The sequence below is a fragment of the Felis catus genome, chromosome B1 (genome assembly GCF_018350175.1).
Source record: "Felis catus isolate Fca126 chromosome B1, F.catus_Fca126_mat1.0, whole genome shotgun sequence".
NCBI lineage: Eukaryota > Metazoa > Chordata > Mammalia > Carnivora > Felidae > Felis > Felis catus.
Genome location: NC_058371.1, coordinates 193,584,607 through 193,608,235, shown reverse-complemented (window position 1 = coordinate 193,608,235; position 23,629 = coordinate 193,584,607). Strand labels below are relative to the sequence as shown.

The 23,629-nt window shown below is 37.7% G+C and overlaps 2 protein-coding genes across 13 annotated transcripts in view; one reads left to right on the top strand and one right to left on the bottom strand.

Annotated features, from left to right (window-relative positions):
- Positions 1-11,768, top strand: part of CC2D2A (coiled-coil and C2 domain containing 2A) — a 155,543-nt gene extending 143,775 nt beyond the window's left edge. For all 11 annotated transcript variants that reach the window (XM_023253304.2, XM_023253302.2, XM_023253303.2 and 8 more), the window contains 4 exons: positions 6,417-6,539; positions 8,119-8,177; positions 9,884-10,061; positions 11,436-11,768. In XM_023253304.2, coding sequence (XP_023109072.2) covers positions 6,417-6,539; positions 8,119-8,177; positions 9,884-10,061; positions 11,436-11,624 — 549 coding nt within the window. In that variant the 3' untranslated portion in view covers positions 11,625-11,768. The remainder of the gene's footprint in view (positions 1-6,416; positions 6,540-8,118; positions 8,178-9,883; positions 10,062-11,435) is intronic.
- A 3,717-nt stretch (positions 11,769-15,485) lies between these two features.
- FBXL5 (F-box and leucine rich repeat protein 5) overlaps positions 15,486-23,629 on the bottom strand; it is a 47,379-nt gene continuing 39,235 nt past the window's right edge. For both annotated transcript variants that reach the window (XM_023253293.2, XM_023253294.2), the window contains exons 10-11: positions 23,285-23,433; positions 15,486-16,278 (exon numbers count right to left, since the gene is read on the bottom strand). In XM_023253293.2, the coding sequence (XP_023109061.1) occupies positions 16,202-16,278; positions 23,285-23,433 (226 nt within the window). In that variant the 3' untranslated portion in view covers positions 15,486-16,201. The remainder of the gene's footprint in view (positions 16,279-23,284; positions 23,434-23,629) is intronic.

The window sequence follows — 23,629 nt, the reverse complement described above, 5'->3', positions numbered from 1 at the left end:
AGATTGCTTTGTCTATTCGGGGTCTTTTGTGGTCCCATACAAATTTGGGATTTGTTCTAGTTCTATGAAAAATGCTTCGGTATTTTGATAGGGATTGCATTAAATCTGTAGATTGCTTTGGCTAGTATGAACATTTTAACAATATTTGTTCTTCCCTCTATGACGAGGGAATATTTTTCCATTTGTTTGTGTCAATTTCTTTTGTCAATGTTTAATAGTTTTCAGAGTACAGGTCTTTCACCTCCTTAGTGAAGTTTATTCCTACATATTTTATTATTTTTAGCACAATTGTAAATAGGATTATTAATTTCTTTCTGCTATTTCATTATTAGTGTATAGAACTGTAACAGATTTCTTTATATTAATTTTCTATTCTGCAACTTTACTGAATTCATTTATCAGTTCTAGGAGTTTTTGGTAGAATCTTTAGGGTTTTCTTTATATAGTATTATGTCATCTGCAAATAGTGAAAGTTTTATTTCTTCCTTACCAATTTGGATGCCTTTTCTTTTTTGTCTGATCGCTATGGCTAGAACTTCCAGTACTATGTTGAATAAAAGTGGTGAAAGTGAACATCTTTGCCTTATTCCTGATGTTAGAAGAAAAGCTCTCAGTTTTTTCACCATTGAGTTATCATGTGGGTTGTGGGTTTTTCATATATGGCCTTTATTATGTTGAGGCATGTTCCCTCTAAATCTTTGTTAAGAGTTTTTATCATGAATGGATGTTGTACTTTGCCAAATGCTTTTTTTTTCATCTATTGAGATGATCATATGGTTTTTATCCTTTTTCTTGTTAATGTGATTATGTTGATTAATTTGTAAATATTGAGCCACCCTTGAATCCTTAGAATAAATCCCACCTGATCATGGTGAATGACTTTTTAAATATATTTTTTATTTGGTTTGAGGATATTTTGTTGAGGATTTTTTGCATCTATGTTCATCAGAGATACTGGCCTGTAGTTTTCTCTTTTTGTGGTGTCTTTGTCTGATTTTGGTGTCAGAGTAATGCTGGCCTTGTAGGATGAATTTGGAAGCTTTCTTTCCTCTTCTATTTTTTGGAATAGTTTGAAAAGAGTAGGTATTAACTCTTCTTTAAATGTTTGGTAGAATTCACCTGTGAAGCCATCTGGTCCTAAACTTTTGTTAGTTTTTTGACTACTAATTCAATTTCATTGCTAGTAATTGGTATGTTCAAATTTTGTATTTCTTCCTGATTTAGTTTTAAGTTACATATTTCTAGAAATTTATCCATTTCTTCTCCATTTCTTCTAAGTTGTCCAGTTTGTTGGTATATAATTTTTCATAATATTCTCTTAAAATAATTTCTATGGTCAGTTGTTCTTTCTCTTCCTTCATTTCTGATTTTGAGTCTCTTTTTCCCCCCTTGATGGGTCTGGCTAAAGGTTTATCAATTGTTTGTTTACCTTTTCAAAGAACCACCTCCTGGTTTCTTTTTTCTTTTTTCTTTTTTTTTATCTTTTTCATTTATTTCTGCTCTGATCTTTATTATTTCCTTCCTTCTACTGGCTTTAGACTTTTTTGTTCTTCTCTTTCTAGCTTCTTTAGAAGCTAGCATAAAAATAACATACCATGGGGAAGCATGCTCAAATGATTTTTTCTGACAGATGCGTGAAGACTGAAAGGAAGGGATGGAAAAACATTTACCACACAAATGGAAATTAAAAGAAAGCTGGGGTAGTAGTATTTATATTGGACAAAATAGACTTTAAAGACTATAGCAAGAGACAAAGAATGCTATATAATAATAAAGGGAATAGTCTAAGAAGAGAATATAACAGTTGTAAATATCTATGCAACCAAGATAGGAGCACCGTAACACATAAAGCAACTATTAACAGACATAAGGGGAAAAAAATTGACAGTAATACAATAATGGTAGGGGACTTTAACACCCCACTTATATCAATGGATAGATTATCCAGGCAGAAAATCAGCAAGGACACAGTGGCTTTAAATGACACGTTAAACCAGATGGACCTAACATATATACAGAGGATTCCATCCAAAAACAACAGGATACACATTCTTTTTAGGTACACATGGAACTTTCTCCAGGATAGATGTGTTAGGCCACAAAACAAGTCTTAATGAATTCAAAAAGACTGAGATCATATGATGCATCTTTTCTGACCACAGTGGTTATGCAATTAGAAATCAATCACAAGAAAAAAAAAATCTGGAAAAAACACAAATACATAGAGGCTAAATAAAATGTTACTAAACAAAGAATGGTTGAACCATGACATCAAAGAAGAAATTAAAGGGGCACCTGGGTGGCTCAGTTGGTTAAGTGTCCGACTTCAGCTCAGGTCATGATCTCGCAGTTCGTGAGTTCAAGCCCCATGATGGGCTCTGAGCCCATCATGTCAGCTGTGCTGACAGCTCAGAGCCTGGAACCTGCTTCAGAATCTGACTCCCTCTCTCTTTGCCCCTCCCCCACTCATGCTCTGTCTCAAAAAATAAATACACACTAAAAATATTTTTTTAAAGGAAATTAAAAAATACATGGAGACATATGAAAATGACAAACAAAATCTTTGGGATGCAGTAAGAGCTATTCTAAGAGGCAAGTTTATAGCAATACAGGCCTACCTCAAGAAACAAGAGGCTCCATTATATGCACAGTACTATGTTTTTTACAAATTGAGGGTTTGTGGCAACTCTCTGCCAGGCAAGTCAGTCAGTGCCATTTTCCAACAGCATTTGCTCGCTTTGTGTCTCTGTATCATGTTTTGGTAATTCTTGCAATATTTCACACTTTTTCATTATTATCATATTTGTTATGATGATCTGTGATCAATGATTATAATTTGCTGAAAGCCTAGATGATGGTTAGCATTTTTTAGCAATATTTTTAATTAAGATATATACATTGTTTCTTTAGGCATGATGCTATTGCACACTTAATAGACTACAGTATAGTGTAAACATAACATTCATATGCACTGGGAAACGAAAATACTCATTTGACTTACTTTATTGTGATATTTACTTTATCACAGTGGTCTGGAGCCAGACCCACAATATCTCAGACGTGTGCTTGTACCATTGCGCCTCTTTCCTTTGCTTCCAAAATGATTCAATTACTGATTATATCCCCTGCTTCTACATTCTCAGTACATTCAGACTTTAACCCTTTTAATAATCTAGCTCCTCTTCCCCTGACTCTGAGAAGCACCATTGTTTTGCTAATGGATAAATAAATCCAATGGTTTATTCTCAATCCTCATTCTCCTCTCCTTTTCTATGGCACATGACATGGCTAATACCCTTTTCATGAAAAGAACACTTCCCCCTCCTTGGTTTACAGATAAAGGACTGTTTGGTTTTCATTTTCTCTGCAAGTTTCTTAGTTTTCTTTCACTAGCTCTTCTTACCCCTTAAAAGTAGATGTTCCTGAAGATTCTATATTTAGATTTCTTACAGTACCATACCTATCATTATTAATTGTAGCTCTATCTAGGTTACCCTGGCAGAGAAGTTATAATCCTGTCACTAGCCCCAAAATCTTTGGATCCTGAATTTTCAACTGACTTCCAGACTCCTAACTGCTTTATCAAAATCTCAAACTTGGCACACCCAAAACTCCAATCTTTTCCCCCTTGTCTCCAAAACCAGCTCCTCCTCCTGGCTTTCCATTTCTATGGATGTCAATTACCCAGATTCACACTGCAGAATGGTCCTTGATTTTCTCTCTCCCTTACTTCCTCCTATTTCAATCCTATTAACAGATACCAAGTCATATAGTTTCTACCTGTTCTGTTTCCCAGGCCATGCCATTATTGCTTCACCCTGCATTACTATAAATAAATAATCTCTCCAATTCAATCCATTATTTGGTACACTAATACCTGATTAAGTTTCTGAACATTCAGCTTCATCATTCTATGGCTTAAAAAGTACTTATCGGAAGTACCTCACTACATACAGATTTAAGAATAAAATTTTCTCCTTGTATTTCAAAATCCTATATAATCTGACTTCAACTTTTCCAACACTATTTCCCACTACTCTTCTGCACATTCCCTACTCAACAGCCAAACTGTAATTATTAAAGACCCTGCCTTCTTAAAACAATTTCTTGAATTCCAAGTATCAAAGCCTCCTACATCACAGACTGCCACTTCTATCCTTTCCTGTTTTTTTTTTAATTTCTCCAAATTTGAAAAAGCAGAAGCTCAAAGCAAGTTCGTCAAACATCTTTGCTATCTATACTTTCTCCCTAGGAACATATATATGCTAATGATCTCTAAATGTATCTCTAGCTCACCTAGCTCCCAGAACTTCAGACTGAAATATCCAACTGTCTCTTCAACATCTTCATATACATGTCAGATATCTCAAATTTGATGTGCCCAAACTTGAACCCCAATTTCCTTTTGCAGTCTGACTTCAATAAATAGCAATTCCTTTGGTGCAGTTACTTAGGCCAAAATCCTTGGAGTCACCTTTGGTTCCTCTTTCTCCCACAACCAATTCATTAGCAAATCTTATTGGCTTCATAGTATATCCAGAGTCTGACCATAGCTCACCAATTTCACTGCTTCTATGTTGGTCCACACTACTGTAGCTCTTACCTGGATTATTCGAAATAGCTTCCTAATGGGAAACTTCACTACTTGCCCTTATCCCCTTGAGTATAGTCTCAAAGCAACAGAGAATATTAGTGTTAGAATGGAAGGCAGACTATGTCATCCCCTCTGCTTAAAATACTCCAATGGCTTCCTTGCTCACTCTAAAAGCAAATACCTAAACCTTTAAACTAATCCACAAGGCTTCCTATGACTTGACTGGCATCCCATCCCACCAGCTTCCATCCTCCACAGATCTCATCTCTTACTTGCTCTAGCTTGCTCACTCTTCCAAAGCTACCATCTTCCTTGCTGTTCCTCAACACATCAAGCAGGTTTTGCATTTGCTATTTCCTCTGCATAGATGACCTTCCCTCTTGCTGGATATCATCATAATATTGTCCCTCAATTCTTGCATTTCTGATCACATTTCATCTTTCCAGTGAGAATTTCCCTGCCCACCCTGAAACTCCACACCTCTTCCCGTGTCGTTTTCTCCACAGCCTTTGCACAGTTAGCTGTTGCCACAGTAAAAATAGTAAAAGCCCATCCCCAAACTAAATGGCTTCAGCTAGCTATTCTCATGAATCTGTGGGTCAGCTGGGACAGCTGTGCTTCATGTGTGTTTATTCTGGGACTTGGCAGTGACAATGACAGAAGCACAAGAAGGCAAGCAGGAACACACGGAACCCCTTAAGCTTAGATTCAGAAGTTACACAAGGGCACTTCTGTCCCATTCGGCTGGCCAAAAGTCAAGGAGCAGGAACATCTCAACAACCCTTTCAGTGGGAGGAGATGCAGACAAAGTAACATGGCAAAGAGTGTGAGTATAGGACGGGATGAAGAACTGAGGTCAATGAAACAAGCTGCTACATCATGTAACATCATCTGATAATTCCATGTTTATTTACTTGTTCACACTATGTTCTCACTAGCTACTGACTGCAAAAGGGTAGAAACTCCGATTCATTCACTACTTTGTTCCGAGTGACTGAAACTGAGCCTACACATGTAAGACACTTGATAAATATGTTGAATGGACAAATTTAGCACTCATGCAGTCATTCAACATGCCTACTATATACCAGAAGCTATGCTATATGCTAAAGATAGTGAATAAAGCACATGGCAACTGTCCTTAAGACAACAAGGTAATATCTAGTGAGGAGGCAGGTGTAGGCAATTATTAACAATGATACACACTAATAATAAAAAATTAGCAAACAATTATTGAGCACCTATGTAACAGGCATTGTTCTAACAGGTATAGATAAATTAACTAATTTAATCTCCTCAACAATTTTATGAGGTGGGTACTATTACCCAGTTTTATAAAGGAGGAAAGAGAGGTACACAGAACTTAAATAAATCATCCAAGGTCGCACAGTTAGTAAATGTTGGGGCAAGAATTCAAATACAAATGGCCTGGTTCAGAACCAATATGTTGCATGCCTCAACAAGACAGGTGCTAGTCAGAGATGCTGTGGAAGCAAAGAGGTACACACCTAACTCAATTAGGAGGCTAGAAAAGCCAGCCTCTCCTAAAAAGTTTAAATTTTCTTATCAGGAACTATCTTATTTTATCAACCTACAATCAACGTAAGGCGCACCTCAAGTTCAGATATAAGAAAATGTGAAAAAATGGCCAATGACAATTTTATGTCTGATTATAAAATGCACGCTGGTTTTACAAATCAAAATGTGCAAAAAATGTGTGTGTTCTCTTGCTGTCGGCTTCCTCTTTACACATGCGCACACACACTCACACATGTATGTATTTCTGCTGCCATATATGCTAAGTTAGTCTTGTCTTTTTTAGATTTGGTTTAATATTCAACGACATGACTCTCCACTACGGATAAATTTTGATGTCACCAAGCCCAAGCTATGGAAGTCTTTCTTTTCAAGAAGTCTTCTATATCCTGGCCTTTCCAGTGTTCAGGTATAATTCTTCTATTAACAATGTAGACTAAGAAAAGTGGGGGATTTTAAATCATTATACTGGGTAGCCAGGTATTTTTTGACGTTTAGTTCTATTTCTAGATATTCAGTTAAAAATAATGTTTCTCAAACTTATTTGAGCCCACTCACAATAAGAAATTACCACCATTATCGTGAACCAGTATATACAAATGTGGAAAAACAAATTTTGATATAATGAGCCTCAGGCCATTAAAGTACCACAAAATATATTCTACTTAATTTTTTAAATGCTGGACTCATTTCACTAAATTAATCATCAGATTTCATGACTGCTATTAAAACATGAAGTCATACCACAGGGCACGAGCCACTAGAGGCTCGTAAAGTTAATTTAGAGGGTCCTGGCTGTAGTAAGATTGTTACGTAGTAAGCATGAAAATTGTTTACTAATACTTTTGTTAGCTACATGTTTATATGTGTGTGTGTATACTGAGTGTGCAGTATAAAATCTTTTTACTGTGATCCAGACCTTTCCAAAAAGTTTAAAAAACAGTGCTCTAGAGAAATTCTTCCATGTGTACAAGGTGACATATACAAGACTGGTTTCATAGAAAGATTCTAGCCTAAAAACTGGAGTTAGATGAGATAAAATACATATAGTACATAATGGAATCTTTTTTTTTTTAATTTTTAAACGTTTATTTATTTTTGAGACAGAGAGAGACAGAGCATGAATGGGGGAGGGGCAGACAGAGAGGGAGACACAGAACCGGAAGTAGGCTCCAGGCTCTGAGCCATCAGCCCAGAGCCTGATGCGGGGCTCGAACTCACGGAACGTGAGATCGTGACCTGAGCTGAAGTCGGACGCTTAACCGACTGAGCCACCCAGGCGCCCCCATAATGGAATCTTTTATAGTAGTTACACGAATGAATCAATGTCAATAAATCTTATTAGCACTCTAAAAATATGTATGTTATTATCTCTAAAGGTAATGTTAAGGGGGGAAAGGCAAGCTGCATATTCACAGTATAAAACTATTGCATAAATAGACTTGTCCAATCACTATGTTGTACACCTAAAACTTATGAACATTGTGTGTCAACTATACTTTAAAAAAAAAAAAAAAAACTATTGCATAAAGTTTAGAAAATACCCAAACGAAAACAACACATTGTTTAGGGATACATAGATCTGTGATAAAATCATAAATACATTTTATTAACTTGCCTGTTTCTACCAGGTGTGATGTAAACACCAGGAGAGCAGGGATTTTTATTCATGGTTATATACCCATCACCTGAAAAAAATGCCTGGCTCACAGTAGTTGTATGTTGAGCCAAAGTGCTAAAAAACAAATTCAGGTCCTGGTTACCTCTGTGATGAGAAAGGAGATGAAAATGAGAAAGAACCAAACCGCCATAATTTATTTGTGATATTGTACTTCAGGTGGGTCATGGGTACATTGGCATCCATTATAATGTATCTGAAAGTCTGAGATTTTGTAACTTTTTAAAAAAGATTTAGAAAAGGATGTATAGCTATTCAAATTCAAGTTAAGTGTTTTTCTGGAATTTCTGAACTATTTCCTCTTTTATAGCCAGAAGAACTAATTTACCAGCGCACAGACAAAGCGGCCGCAGCTGAGCTACAAGACAGGTCATACAATACCCATAAATCCACATGCAATCTGTCACTAGGAGTGTAATCCCAAACTAAACAATTCTCAGCCTGGATCCATAATCTGAGCAGTTAAACTAGTTCATGTTTATAGACAGATACCAAATACAGATGTGATCTCTAAATGCCACAGCCCAAAGGGCAGATGGAACAAACAGAAGTGAGCTCCAGCAATGACAGGTAGTTTTCCAAAACTTTACCTCAGATTAGAGTTCAGCATCATGTTGTTATGGTTCCTGTTCAGACATGTCATAATCCTCAACTTAAAATATGCCTCTTTTGTCCAATATTGGCTTACTGAACTGCAGCTAGTTCATAAACCGAACACATGGGGAAGTCTGGTCTCTATGAGATTTAATGATATTAACTCCCCATAATCCTCATAACCCTGTAAAACAAAACTTACTCTTCCAGTTTTGCAAACGTGGAAACCGAGGTTCAGAGAGGTCAGCATACTTGTTAAGTGTTAGAGGGGGCTTCTGTGCCCAGCCAGGTCTTTCTGATTTCAAAGCCTGTGTGCTCTTTCTACTGTATCAAGCTGTGTAAAGAGCAGCATGTCAAACACACAAGAATAACTGTGACCCTTTTTAAGTTATTACGACTGGAAGACACCAATTTATTCTCAATTTCAAATCTATATAAAGCCTTACTGGAGACCCCCACCTAGAGCAACTAACTCCCCCCAAAAGTCTTTTTTGTTTCTTCTGATGGTTTCAGGATACTGTATTAATTAGACCCACATCATTTATTCTTCCAATACTGATGAAGTGTGTGGCAATTCACCCATACTCTCTTGCTCGGGCCATCTTGAAACCCAGAATGAAAATATGTAGAATGTGCCAAACAAGAAGTGGATCCTACAGCTACTGAGCAGTGGGGAGCTGGCTGGTCCCCTAAATCTGTGTTTGGTTAGGGATACACAGGAGGCTTTAGAATTGACAGGGTTTTGACTCAAACCCCAGCTCCCTTGCCATTGTCAACTCACTTATCCTACTTCAAACTGTCCCCAGGTAAGTAAAATCCACCCATAGAGTCACCGTTAGGATTAATGTTTATTAACCTTTGAGAGAGAGACAGAGCATGAGTGGGACAGGGGCAGACAGAGAGGGAGACACAGAATCCCAAGCAGGTACCAGGCTCCAGCTGTCAGCACAGAGCCCGATGTGGGTTTCGAACTCACGGATTGTGAAATCATGACCTGAACCGAAGTCAGATGCTTAACCAACTAAGCCACCAAGGTGCCCCCAAGTCACTGTTAGGATTAAATAAAAATTAAAAAAAAAAAAAAAAAAAGGCATTTTGCACAGTACCTGGTTAAAAAAAAAAAAAAAAAGGCTCAATAAATGGTAGCTATTTTCCTTTATTCTGTGTTGAAACTTAATTTTTGATATCCTGCTTTATAGCTAATATGACAGGTACTGGATCCATAGGATATAAAGCTTAGTGAGGATGGCTTTTCTGAAAACAGTTTCGAGGCAATCTAGGAAAACAATATTCATCAACAGAAATCACAGCACAGGGTAAAGAATCAACATGCGGCATTAACAGCCCTACAGAGAGTTAAGGCTTTCAACATAAATGTGCCTAGTGAATGACCATGTCACCTGAATCCCCACCACATACAAGCTGTACCTTTGCTGACAGAATCCAATCAGCAAAAGATGGAGCTTCTTTTTTATAAACAGGATTGAAAAAATACTCAAAGAGAAAATCATGGACTGGCGGCCACGGCATCTGACCAGGTGGAACAGGTACTGCACCTCCGCGCTACGACACTTCCTGCCTCTGTTAGAGAGAAGCCGAGGAGAGGACGTGGAAGACGACCACAGAGGAGAGCTGCTCAAGCAGCTGGGAGACTACCGGGTAAGTGCAATGGCTCTAAACTGAGCCTGTGGACTGCATTTCAAATTGGAAATTGCTTGGTAATGGATTTTTGGAATCAAAATGCTGACTCTGCTCTCCAAAGCACATAGATGTAGCAGCATAGGCTAAAGGATGTAATTAAAAGTTCACATCTCAGTAAGTAAGCTATTATTAAACAGCAAAATGCCTCTAGACACTGAAAATGCTAAGAGAGTAATGCAATGAAAAATACCTTAAATAAAATGCATTCAAAAGTCTTGAATACAATTAAAATATCTGGCTATATCCTATTAGGCTCAACTGTGCATAAAGGTGAAACCAACCAGGGGCACCTGGGTGGCTCAGTCGATTAAATGTCCGACTTCGGCTCAGGTCATGATCTCGCGGTCCGTGAGTTCAAGCCCCGCATCGGGCTCGGTGCTGACAGCTCAAAGCCTGCAGCCTGCTTCGGATTCTGTGTCTCCCTCTCTGCCCCTCCCCCAAAATTAAATTTTGTGCTCTGTCTCTCTCAAAATTAAATTTAAAAACGTTTAAAAAATTTTTAAAAAAAGGAAAATTCTCATTAATATGTGTGCCCTCCTGCCTGTCAGTAGTGCTGTGTTCACATCCTACAGCCAGATAATAAAACCTAGAAAGCAGTCTCAAACTAAGACAGTAAGCCTTGTTGGCTGAACAGCATGACGTCAAGTTGGACATTTAATTCTATTCACGGACTACAACTAGGTTTTCAGCGAGGCTGTCTTCAAGGAACAAAACACGTAATTCAGTCTTGGGCAATGAAAAGAATTCATTGGCTTATTTAAGTCACAGTATCAGAGTGCACCAGTCTTCTTGAAGTCTTTCCACCCTGCCCTCCACCGCGCAGCGGTGTTGGGCTCGCTGTTTTCATGGTATCCAATAGCGGAACAGCTCCAGGGCAGGACTCACGTCTGCATGCACACTGTGCAGAGCAGGGGAGAGCATCTGTGTGCCATTATTCCTATCCAGTTTCCTGAGACTCACTTTGACAGATCAGTCAGTGTGGCCACAGGGAAAGAGTGTTGATTAGCTGAATCCAGGTCCCTGGAAACACATGGGTTACCACACAAACTCGGGGCTATCAGGCAGAGGGAAAGGAAGTGGAGGGTGGCTGGGTGCTAACAGCTGTCTTATACACCAATATACTAGCAACTAAACAAAAGAGCCATCTGGCCCCTCTCCATTTTCTGTATTGCTAATATATAGTTGAAGAGCAGAACTAAACAAGTGACCTTGAGATGCAGAAGACAAGAGAATTAAGAATTGCGTATGTTTACATGAAGAAAAAATACAATGAAATCTTCAAGCTTCACTAATGACTACAAATCTTGGTTGTGTTTTTTTTTTTTCCTTCAGTTCTCTGGATTTCCCCTTCACATGCCCTATTCTGAACTGAAGCCTTTAATTGAAGCAGTATATAGCACTGGAGTACATAATATTGATGTTCCTAATGTTGAATTTGCTTTAGCTGTATATATCCACCCATACCCCAAAAATGTTTTGTCTGTTTGGATCTATGTTGCCTCTCTCATACGCAACAGGTAACTTTTTTCATCGTATACTTTTTATATCATGTAGAAACTATTTCATAGGACAATAATCTTAAGTGATATTGATCACATCAGAAGGAAGAAATTATTTGTAAATAATGAAAATGATCGTTTTCAAAATAAATGTTTTTATTTAGTAGTCTGTCTTGCCTTCTGCCACCCTGACCCTCAATTCAATTCAGGCTACCCACAGTTCCCCTCACACTAATAGGCTTCCTACCTATGCCACTGTGCTTACCTTCCACTTGGAAAGCCCTTCCTCTTTGCCTGTCCAGCAGAATACCATTACACTTTTAAGATCCAGCAAAACAACACAACTTTTCTGGGGGAAAGAGGAAAAACTTTGCAATACGGAGTTTTTATGTTTAATGCCAAATACCTTAAGACCTTATCCTACAGAAATACTGAGCAAACATGCACAAGTACACAAATGTGCACACACGCACACACACACTCCTATTGAAGCAATATAGTATTTCAGGGGGGAAAAAAGAAATATACTTAAACATGCACCAAAAGTGAAGCCATTTAAGAAATTAAGACATGGCTATGGACCGAACATTTGTGATCCCACAAAATTCCTGTCTTGAAACCCAAATCCCCTACGTAATGGTATTTGGAGATAGGTCCTCTGGGAGGTTATGAGAGTGGAGGCCCTGTGTTGGGATGAACACCATCATGAGAGAGGAGAGAGTCTGCTTCCTTTCTTTAGACCATGTGTGGATACAATGAGAAGAGGGCGGTCTGCACACCAGAAGAACAGCCCTTACCAGAAACCAGATCTGCCAGCACCTTAACTAACCCTGGACTTCCCAACCTCCAAATATATGAGAAATAAATGTTTAAGCCACCCACCACTGTTATAACAACCCAAAGAGACTAAGACAGACACAGACACTACTATAGTAAGCCATTAAAAGGATTAAAGGTAGGGGTGCCTGGGGGGCTTAGTCTGTTAAGCATCAGACTTCGGCTCAGGTCACGATCTCCCAGTTCACGAGTTGAAGCTCTGCATCAGGCTCTCTGCTGTCAGCACAGAGCCCACTTCAGATCCTTGGTCTCCCCCTCTCTCTGCCCCGGCCCCGCTTGCACTCTCTCTCTCAAAAATAAACATTAAGGGGCAACGGGGTGGCTCAGTTGGTTGAGCATCTGACTTCAGCTATCTGACTCTGGCTCAGGTCAGGATCTCGCATTCTGGGAGTTCGAGCCCCATGTGGGGTCTGCGCTGACAGCTCAGAGCCTGGAGACTGCTTCGGGTTCTGTCTCCCTGTCTATCCCTCCCCAGCTTGTGCAGATGCACTCTCTCTCTAAAACTAAATAAACTTTAAAAAATTGTTAACAAAAATTAAAAACATTTAAAAAAATTTTAAAAGTATTAAATGTATATGATAACATGGAAAGATGCACACAAAACAGAAATACATAAAGCAGGATTTCTCAGCAGAAGCACTACTGACATTCTGGGCCAAGTAGTGTGTGGCTGCGGAGGGCTGACCTGTTCATCAGAGGATGTTTAGCAGCACCCCTGGCCCCTCCCCACTAGATGCCAGTTGCTTCCCTTCTTGCCAACTCTGCCAAGATGTGACAACCAAACATGTTTCCAGATGTTGTGTAATGTCCTCTGTGGGATAAACTGCCTCCAGTTGAGAACCAGTGACTAGCTGGAATCACTTAAAAAAAAAAATAAAAATAAAAATAAAAATAAAGAGGGACCAATTAAGGAAAAACTTTCACCTTTTGCTTTACTCCCTTATGCCTTCCTCTATCAAAGTATATCACTTATGTATTTACAGGCCCCTGATAACTCAACTATGAACTCTTAAGGTAGAGTTCAAAGACTGACCCCTAATGGTCATTACCAGGGTAATCCACGGACAAGTTAACCCCTCTGCTACTTATTTTCCCCATAAGATCAAAATGATCACATGACTTACTTCGTTGCACTGTTTAAACAAGTCAGTATATGTAAGTATAGGTACTTAGAACACCACCCAGCACTGACTGAGCACCTGATGTCAGGCACCCCAAGGCATTTTACATTAACTTGTATTTTATTCTAAGAATGAACAGTCCTAATAATTCGTGAAATCAATTACAAAACCCAAGGTAAATGTAAAACAAGTATATATAGTGTTTCATCAAATACTAAATAAGTATCCCCTGAAGTTAATGTATAAAAATTAGATATAACTTATGCTGTCTATCTCCCCATGCAACTAAAGGAGAGGTAGAGTAGGAAAACAGTGAGTCTCCATATAACAATGTGCTGACACACCGAAGTCTATTTAGTCCAAGACTGCCAAGGCCTATTTAATGGTTTGCTAATATCAAGAAGCACAGGACAAAGGGAGACACCTCAATTACCTGGTACCCCTGAGGAAATTAGCCGCTCAAATTAATTAACTGAAAAGGATAACATTTAAGTTCTGAAACAATGAATCATGATTTTTTTCCCATAAGTGTTATCAAAATTTCTCCTCCCCAAATAGTATACTGTTCTGTGGTTACACGGAGGATAAACTTTACTCATCACTCGATTACTCAGGGCCAGGAGTCCAGATGAGTAATTTTACTTACGATTCATGTAAATACAGACAAGATGCAGTTGGGGTTGGATGGGCTCACTCCAGAAGAATTCTTGTAGTTTGTTTTACTGAAATGGTCCCTGATGGGAACTGCTCAAATCAGGTTTATTAAACACTTAAGGAAATAAAAATACAGTAACTACAAGAGAATCAACCTTACAAAATAAAACTTCAGATCCTGTAAGTGCTAAGCTCAGATTTCCTTTCAAGCTAAGGGAATCAAGAAGTCACTTCTTTGTGCTTAGGCCAGACTTCTAAAGGAGGTGACTAGGTGCCACGGAACCACCTAAGAGGTACAAGCTCAAACAAGTAAGATGGTCTGCTTACACAGCTGTCTTTTCCTACATGCAAGAAACATTTTGCAAGTGTCAGCTGTGACACAAGGAGAGAACCCTGACAAGAGGGGAAACTTCGGAGTCATTATCATAGCCACGCCCCAAGAGGTGGGTCTCCCCTGCCATGTTTAATTCAAATGATAGTGAGACTTAAAAGAACGGGTGGATTTCTCATCAAATGATTCTTCCTTCATCTTTAGACAGCTGTCTAAAAAATAGTCTTCTCTTCGCCTGAACTGAAATCTGTCTGCCGTAGTTTGTATCTTTCCTAGTCCTCCTGTCCCTCAATAAAACAAACAAAAGAACGCCTGGGACCACAAGTAACAAGACTGCAAGACTGCTTCCTCTTCCACAGACTTGCATGTATTTCCAACAGCAGATGGATGGCATGCTGCCGACTGTTCTTTTTTGGACACAACATTATACAGCACACTACAGAAAACTGATTCAGGGGCGCCTGGGGAACTCAGTCAGTTAAGCGTCCAACCTCGGCTCAGGTCATGATCTCACAGTTCATTAGTTCAAGCCCCACATCGGGCTCTCTGCTGTCAGCACAGAGCTCGCTTGGGATCCTCTGTCCACCCCGCCCCCTCCTCTTGGCCCCTCCCCTGCTCATGCTTGCTCAAGCACTCTTTCTCTCGCTCTCAAAAATAAACATTTTTTAAAAAACTGATTCAATATGTGTTTTTCTGAATGATAGGTTCCCACTCCCACTGTCTTTTCACACAGCAATGGAGACAGACATACACAAATTCTGGCTACTGCACAAATAATTTCAAAAAAGACCATTCAGCTCAACAAAATTAGGTATCTGTCTAAAACTGCCAGGATCATGACTTCATGGGAGCTCAAAACAAAATATTTAATCTTATTTTAGACTAATGTAAATGTGAATTGAGATTTCTAATAAAATCAAAACACAAAAAAATTATTTGGTAAAGTCCTCAAAGTAAATTTTATTGATACATTTCTTCAAAGGATTGTGGAATTTTTAAAAATCCCTTCCAAATTTGACAATTTAGGGACAGTGGTAGGAACCAGGAGTATCTGAAGAAAGCAAATACAAATACATTGGTGCTTTGCTAGCTCACTGAGCTAACACCAAGAAGCCAATTTATTCTATTATCTTAAGGAACCTTATATATGGGTATGTTTGAATTGGCCCTCTGAGAATTGTTCAAATAAAGGAAACATGGGGAAAAAAAGACTGGTTTTCAAAATGTGCTATCTTTGAAAATAAAACTTCAGAAATGTATGTTTGAAAGGATCTGCAAAGCTTGGTACAGTGTTTATATATAAAGAGAACCAATAACCCCCATTGACTTTAAAACTCAAATTAATCTAAAAAATACTCCAAATGGCATGGCATTAGTGACATTCTTTTCAAAGCATTCCATTTAAAAGAAAACCAATAAAACTGTTCTCACCCTTATGAAAAGATCTAATCCCTTTCTAAAACAAAAATATGATTGCAAGAGAAACAACACTGTACAATTCACTGGTAAGTTAAGATTTCTGAGGCTGTAAGACATGGGGCCAAAACAAGTCACACTCAAAAAGGGATGGTTAACACAAGAAATGTGCTATAAGTAAAGTGCATGAAAGGAAGCCTGCTCAGCTAAATGAAGTAGACAAAGATCAGGAGTCAAGGGTCATTCGCCAGAGCGGCAGCAGGCTCGAAAACCACACTGCAAATTCTGGCATCCGCTGGCGGTATCAGCATGAGGACCTGTATAAAAACAGAAAAGTGTGAAAGGAGGAATTTCTTAGAGATCACGTGAAAGAGCTAAGACATATCTGACGTTTTTTTACTAGCAATCCATGTATAACATAGAAATAAAATGTCCCAATGATTGTATAAAAAATTAGACACAAAAATAGCCAACAGCAGTTCTACTTTAACTGGTCCAAAATCTATAGGAAAGAAGGGAAAGAAATAATTGTTTTGGCAACAATCTTACAAAATGAAAATCTAAGACAAAAAGATAACCCACAGAAGTAATGTTGTAGGGTAACTTAACAGATTTCTTAAACTGTCAACATCCTTCCTAGAAATATAATGAAGACAAAAACAGCCCCATCCATAATACATCAGCTAAAAAATCCACTATTCAGCAATTACAGTAAACATTATATTCGAAACTTAAATAAACTATATAGACATAGACTGAACACGTTCTCCTTATTTTTATTTAACATCTGTAGCAAAACAAATGGTGAGAGTTACGTGAAATTATCTTCCAGAATTAAGTATATAATCAATGATTAGCTAAATAAACATATCTAAGACATAATAAAGCCTGTGACTCAATTAGAAAGAAAAATAAAACACTGTGGAGTAACTGACATTTTATTCCAGTCACATTACGCTACCCAAACACTAGATAAAAGATCCATTAGGGAACACAGCCCAGAGTGAGAAATATCAAAGGAGAGATATCATGGCACATACACAAAAGTTAAGTTCTTTGAATGAATCATAGTTTTCATAAAGGCAGGCAAATGTGCAAAAGGATGTTTTAACTATACCAAAGCCTTTCAGTAGGTCTGCACCATGAACAAAACCAAAATACTTGCATTTGTTATTTGTGATATGTACAGATCATACACTATGTAATTTTATACACTATGTCAAATGGATAATTGAAAAATCACAGTATTCTGGATTGATATCTAGTTCAACTCAGAAACATATTTCAAATAAGCTTTGTTTTGTTTTTCAAAATAGCAATCTGTTTTTTAAAGTAGCAATGCAGGGCACCTGGGTGGCTCAGTTGGTTAAGCATCCAACTCTTGATTTCGGCTCAGGTTCTTGATTTCAGGTCACAGTTCGTGAGTTCAAGCCCCATGTCTGGCTCTACACTAAAGTCCAGAGCCTGATTGGGATTTTCTTTCTCTCTTTGCTCTCTTTCTCCAACCCCTACCCTGCTCAAACTTGTGCACACGCTCTCTCGCTCTCTCTCTCAAAAGTAAATAAATGGCGCCAGGGTGTCTCAGTCGGTTAAGCGTCTGACTTCGGCTCAGGTCATGATCTCATGTTTCATGGGTTCGAGCCCCGCATCAGGCTCTGCAGTAGCAGTGTGGAGCCTGCTTGGGATTCTCTCTCTCCCTGCCCTTTGCCCACTTGCGTGCACACTCTCTCCCTTTCTCTCTCAAAATAAATAAATAAACTTTAAAGAAACATCAAAGAAACAGATGAAATAATAGAGTAGTAATCCACTGCAAAAGAAGGCATTTATGTTAACATCAACATAAGAAAAAGACTGCTTGCATCTAAACACACAAAACACCTATTTCCCAGAATTTAACTTTTCCTTGTAGTCCCAAAATGGCATACGCAAAATACCAAGGGCACACTTCTTTGGATATACAATCAATGAAGTATAATGTTTATGGATTTCAATATGGAAATAACGCATCTTTAAGAAAAGAAACTAATGAACTTTACCAGCATATGTGGGACTGCAATGGGTTAGGACTTCATTTATTTTCAAATACTTATGTTTAATTTTAAAACAGAGGTGATGCCTGCAATGTGGGGTACAGGTACGGGAGCGGGCAATGCTAATACGGCAGAAGATCGGTCACACGTTTATAACTGCCAAAGTCAGTAACACATGAGGCTTCATTGTATTATTCCATGTTTATATGTTTAAAATTTTTCCTAACAAAAAGTTTAAAATTATCTCAAATATAAAATTGAATTACAAGCCCATTTTTTATTTAATCAAAATTAAAATCTGTTCTATTTTAAAAAATGAAAAGTTCAGTGTGTCAAATATTTAAAATTCACAAAGCAGCATTTTGTTATTATTTTCCCTGAAAACAAGACTCCAGGTTAGCCATCTTAACCAAAACCAAACGTCCTAGAACATATTATCAGATATGTATTAGAAACTCTTCTCCCACAACCTTTGACCAAGTTTTCCTTCTGATCAGATTTGCAGCCTTTCCCCGTGCCACCTTTTCCTAGCTCGTCTTTCCTCACCCCGTAAAACACTCGTTCCTGCTCTGCTTGCCAATCACCTACTACCGATCATCAAGAGCCAATCTCCCGCCTCACTACCATGGCCCTGCCTGACATGCAGTCCTAGGATGAAATGCTTAAACTGGTGGATTCTGCAAAAACGTATTTCTCAGTATGTAATTCTACTCTAGAGTCTTTAAAAGGGAGAAATAAGAGGAAAGAGACTTGGAGATTTTAAGACAACTTTCCAACCAAAACTCCCTAAAATACTTTAAAATTTCCATATTCCTATTTTTTACAAGGACAGAAAGGTAAGGAAGAAACTTCATGCTGAATTCAACAATGGCCTGGGGAAAATAGGAAGTGTTGGATGAAAGCAACGCAAGTGAAGCACAGTTCTAAGGCAGGGAATAATAAAAGGGAGCTGCCAAGGGGCCAACAGGATCAAGGAAGCTCTTCTAGAGATTCCTATCTTTCCAAATACTAAACAGCTGGTCACCATCCTCTCCAAAAAAACAGGCTCAGCAGTTTCAGGTCTACCTGGGTCACTCTTTGCTCTCAAAAGTCTAAAGGATGGTACTAGAGGTAACAGGGGAAGAAAAATGTGTGTCCCATATTAGGTTGAAAGTAACCCAACCCTGCTTATCTGTCAGCATCTCCGTATTAACATCACAAAAGAAATTCCCCACTCACATTGATATAAGATGTGCCCCTCCTTCAAATATGCACTAGAATATCTGAGTTTCAATGGGATTCTAAGTATACAGAGTGAAGAGACAGAATTAATATGTAAGTGTTTTCAAATAAAAAAGTAGAATCTGCAGCGTGTGGGTGCCTCAATCAGTGGGGCATGTGACTCCTGGGTTTCAGCACAGGTCATGATCTGATGGTTTGTACCAGCAGCTCAGAGCCTGCTTGGGATTGTCCCTCTCCCTGTGTCCCTCCCCAACTCATGCCTGCTTGCACTAAGACAGAAAGACAGAAAGACAGAAAGGAGGGAGGGAGGGAGGGAGGGAGGGAGGAAGGAAGGAAAGAAGGGAGGGAGGGAGGGAGGGAGGAAGGAAAGAAGGGAGGGAGGGAGGGAGGGAGGGAGGGAGGGAGGAAGGAAGGAAGGAAGGAAGGAAGGAAGGAAGGAAGGAAGGAAAGAAAGAAAGAAAGAAAGAAAGAAAGAAAGAAAGAAAGAAAGAAAGAAAGAAAGAAAGAGCAAGCAAAGCAAAGAGAAGGTGGTGGGTACTTAAACAATAACTACACTACTATCTCAAAACTACAATCCCGTCTTAAGGTTACAGACCAGGTGTCTGATCCTAATAATCATAAAAGTGATGTCAACCATGAGCAGATTTTATTCTATTTAAAGGCCTAGGGCAAAGCAAAAGTAAAGATAACCACTGTTTTTAACTTTGGTTAGTCTCATATTGTAGTAAACAGAAAAGAAGAGCAGTTTCCAAAGCATGAAAACCATAACCAAAGTTAACAGTGAGACTCTTAAGCATCACAGGACTGTTTGAAAAGGGAATAAATGGACAGCAGAAAAAGTGAGACAGCATTAGAAAGAAATATCAACTAAGATACCTCCTACATTATTTTGCCAAGTACCTCAAGCAGCCAGCTGCACTTCCATAAACACTGACAACTCAAAGGCAGTTTCCCTTTAAATATTTGACTCATCACCAGCAAATGTCTATGTTGATATAGAACAGAAAACTCAAATGGTTATAATATACAAAGGCTAAATTACATAAAGGAATAATAAAGAAACAAGGAAAATAAAATTGGCATTATTAAATTTTTAAATGCATGGTAAAAAATAAATTTTACAAGAAAGCATTTTTAAAATATTAGATAAAAAGAGCTAGAATGTTAACTATAGCTATTTCCCCAAATTTTTATTACTGATTTGTTTTTCCTGGATTTTAAGTATATCATTTATGCTGTATATCTGCACTTACCTTCACTTACCTTTAATTCCTCTTTAACTTAAATTAGAAACATAAGAAAGCAAATCATCTGAGACTGTGTCACCTCCAGAACTATGGGCTAATCTACCTTAATTCATAAATTATACAGACATGGAAATGCAGATAAGTACAAAAAGTTTATTTGCTATCATTGTCCAAGTGTTCTTCAGAGCTCCAAAACTATGCAATTCCATTTAATACTTGTTAAATGACAGAGAATGTCTTAAACGTTATGGTGAAGAAGCCTTCTTTTATATTTAAATCTTAACGTTATCAATCAAATAACAAATGTAAATGTCATGAGGAATCATTCAGAAGAATAAAAATGGCATTTTTTAATCAGTGCTTAGTACAGTGTCTTGCTCGCAGTAGGTATTATTTGGATATCTGGTACTAACTTATCTTCTCCAAAATCTCTGCCAGTGCTTAGGTCATCTGCTTTACTTATCACTCATTATTTAGTTAATGAGTATCGTTTATCAGTATTTACTTCTTTTAGTTAGTGAGCTGGTAGCTAACTATGTACGCTTTCTTTTGACAACTACGTTTTTAAATGTTACTCAAATACCTAAAATAGTCTGTTACCTAAACATGCCCCCTATTATTCTAAGACCATATATAAAACATATTAACTACTTTCTGAAAAATTAAAAATAATAAAAAGGGGACCCCATAAGTGGTCAGTACATATTTACTGTACAAATTGAGTCGTAGCAAAAGAGGCTGGATCAATGGTGTCATCTTGCAAAACTGGATACAATGCAACTTTTATTCTAACACTTTCTAGGTTGTCCATAAGTCCTTTTAAGGAAAAAATTCTATCAGAAGATTACTTTAGGAGCAACTGGCTAGGACTCCGGAACACAAGTTAATATGATAAGTCATCCTATAAATTTTAAAGGATCTCCATTTCCCCCGAATTATGTTTTAAGAAGCTGTAAAGGGAGACTTAATATTGGGTTATACAAACACTATCAGTTTCCTTTCAAATCTTTCAAAGTCAGATATCTTCATTAAAATTCACTTATTGAAAATTACCACTCATTTATCAAAAAAAAAAAAAATCACATTCAACAAGAGGAATGTAGCAGCTCCTTTGGAACACTTTAATATTTATATATTCAAAACCAGTTAAGATGAAATAAATTCTAACATCCTAACAAAATGCAAAAGACTTTAAGTATTTAACTTTACCCCATCACCTAAATTATTTCAAGAAGTTTAAAAAATTTTACATGCAAAACAAGCAGGCAGATCATAAAAATGAACTGAAATCCAATCTCCCCCACCCTGTAACATCTACATACCCCAAAACAAATCTAGCAAATTCAATTGTGACATTTATTCCCACAAACATAACCTAAAATCAATTGTGGACAATTCAAGTGCAAGACAAAGATGAGAATGTTTTCTTACAAAAATAACTGCTTACTGGTTACTTTTCATAATATGTCCTATAAACCTTGGGAAGGACAACACTGCATGTACAATGACAGCCGTGCATTAAAAAAAAATCTCCCATCTCAAATTCACTGCCATCTACAAAAGCAGCAAATTGTTCATGGAAGCAATCAAACTTACTTGTTGTACACTTAGAGGCTGCAACTAAAATGACATTCATTCTCACCATTCCTGGATTATACACTGAAGGCAAAGAAATGCTCCTATTTAGTGTTGCTACTTCAAGAACAAGGGAAGTCATCTCCTGCGTGACCAATGTGATTCCACAAATAAAAGAGCTTCAATCTCCTGTCTCTTTATATGTATTTAAGGAAAATCTAATCTCCCAGAAATAGCAATTTGCTAACTTCTCTGCCTACAAGTATGTCATTAAAGAGACCATTCCTCCAGTCTTCCTGGCTCCTGTCAATTGTTCTCCCTGAGAGAAACTCAGCTGATATTCCTGTCATCTTAAGATGACACAGGCTTTCAAGGAACAGTTTATGGTGTAAAAAGGTGCACAGCAGAATCTGAACTATACAAATATTTTTCCAGTTATAAATACAGGGGGTGATCTGCTTACTAATAATTGAGGAGGAGCTTTTTATATGCTTCTAGAAACTTCAGTCTCTCCTAGTGACTATCAAAAGCCCAAAAGGGCATCGAATACCTTGAAAAAACATACTCAACAGGCTCACAGGGTAGGGAAGGTTTAAGAAAAAAAACAAAACAATCAAAATAGGTATTTATCTAATGACTGTTACAAGTAGGTTCAGGAATCAATCTCCATAACACTATAGGAATTTTAGTCATGTCTAAAGCAACTCAGCCTCTTCAATATCACATGGCAACCCCACCTCAAACTTCCATGAGATTGATTTGGAACCAGAGCCAGGATCCCCAAGAGGTTCCCATTACCAAAGTCCTCCTTTTCCAACTGCATTTTTTAAAGTTGTCCCACAAGAAAACTGAGTGATCATCCCTAAGAAAACAGTGTATCTAGAACATCAATACATCTAAATTGTTAACGAGTGCTACATCACTAGAAGAGTTTCCCAAAATTTTATAAGAATTTTAGTATTTCTACAACTTACCATTTAAGAATGTATTAAACTGCTACATATTCCAAAAATCTGGCATGATAGATATTTGAAATACCCATCTGCAAGAAAAACTTACCTTTATAGGAGCTAATTAATGAAAACATGTGATTTTTTAATTTTATCAAATGTAAAGGACTACCACTGGAAGTAAAACAGTTTGGTAATTACAAATCTAGAAAATTAAATACAAACCCTAAGAATTATCAGAACTGCTAAAATTTTTTAAATCTATTCCTTCAAAATTATCTCATTATTAAAAGGCATTACCGTTAATGTTGTCACAGTAGTAAAAGTATTCATCGTTTAGAGAAGGACATGCTGAGACCAAATCCTGCAAGCCTGCACCAGTTACAGTAAGACAACCAGAGAGATTAAGGTGCTCCAAATAAGGCAGCCCTCCTCCCAGAGTCAAAACCCTGTAAGAGAAACAATCCAACAATTAGAATATATTAATCTATGAAAATTATATATTCCTATGGCCTACTGGACCACTATTAACAGATCTTCCAATTTGATAATGACAAAATTCAAGAATTTCTATAAAACACGGTAACTAACCTCCTACTTAGGCAGCAGTAATTTACCTGAGAAAAACTTCTTACATTTTTCCTC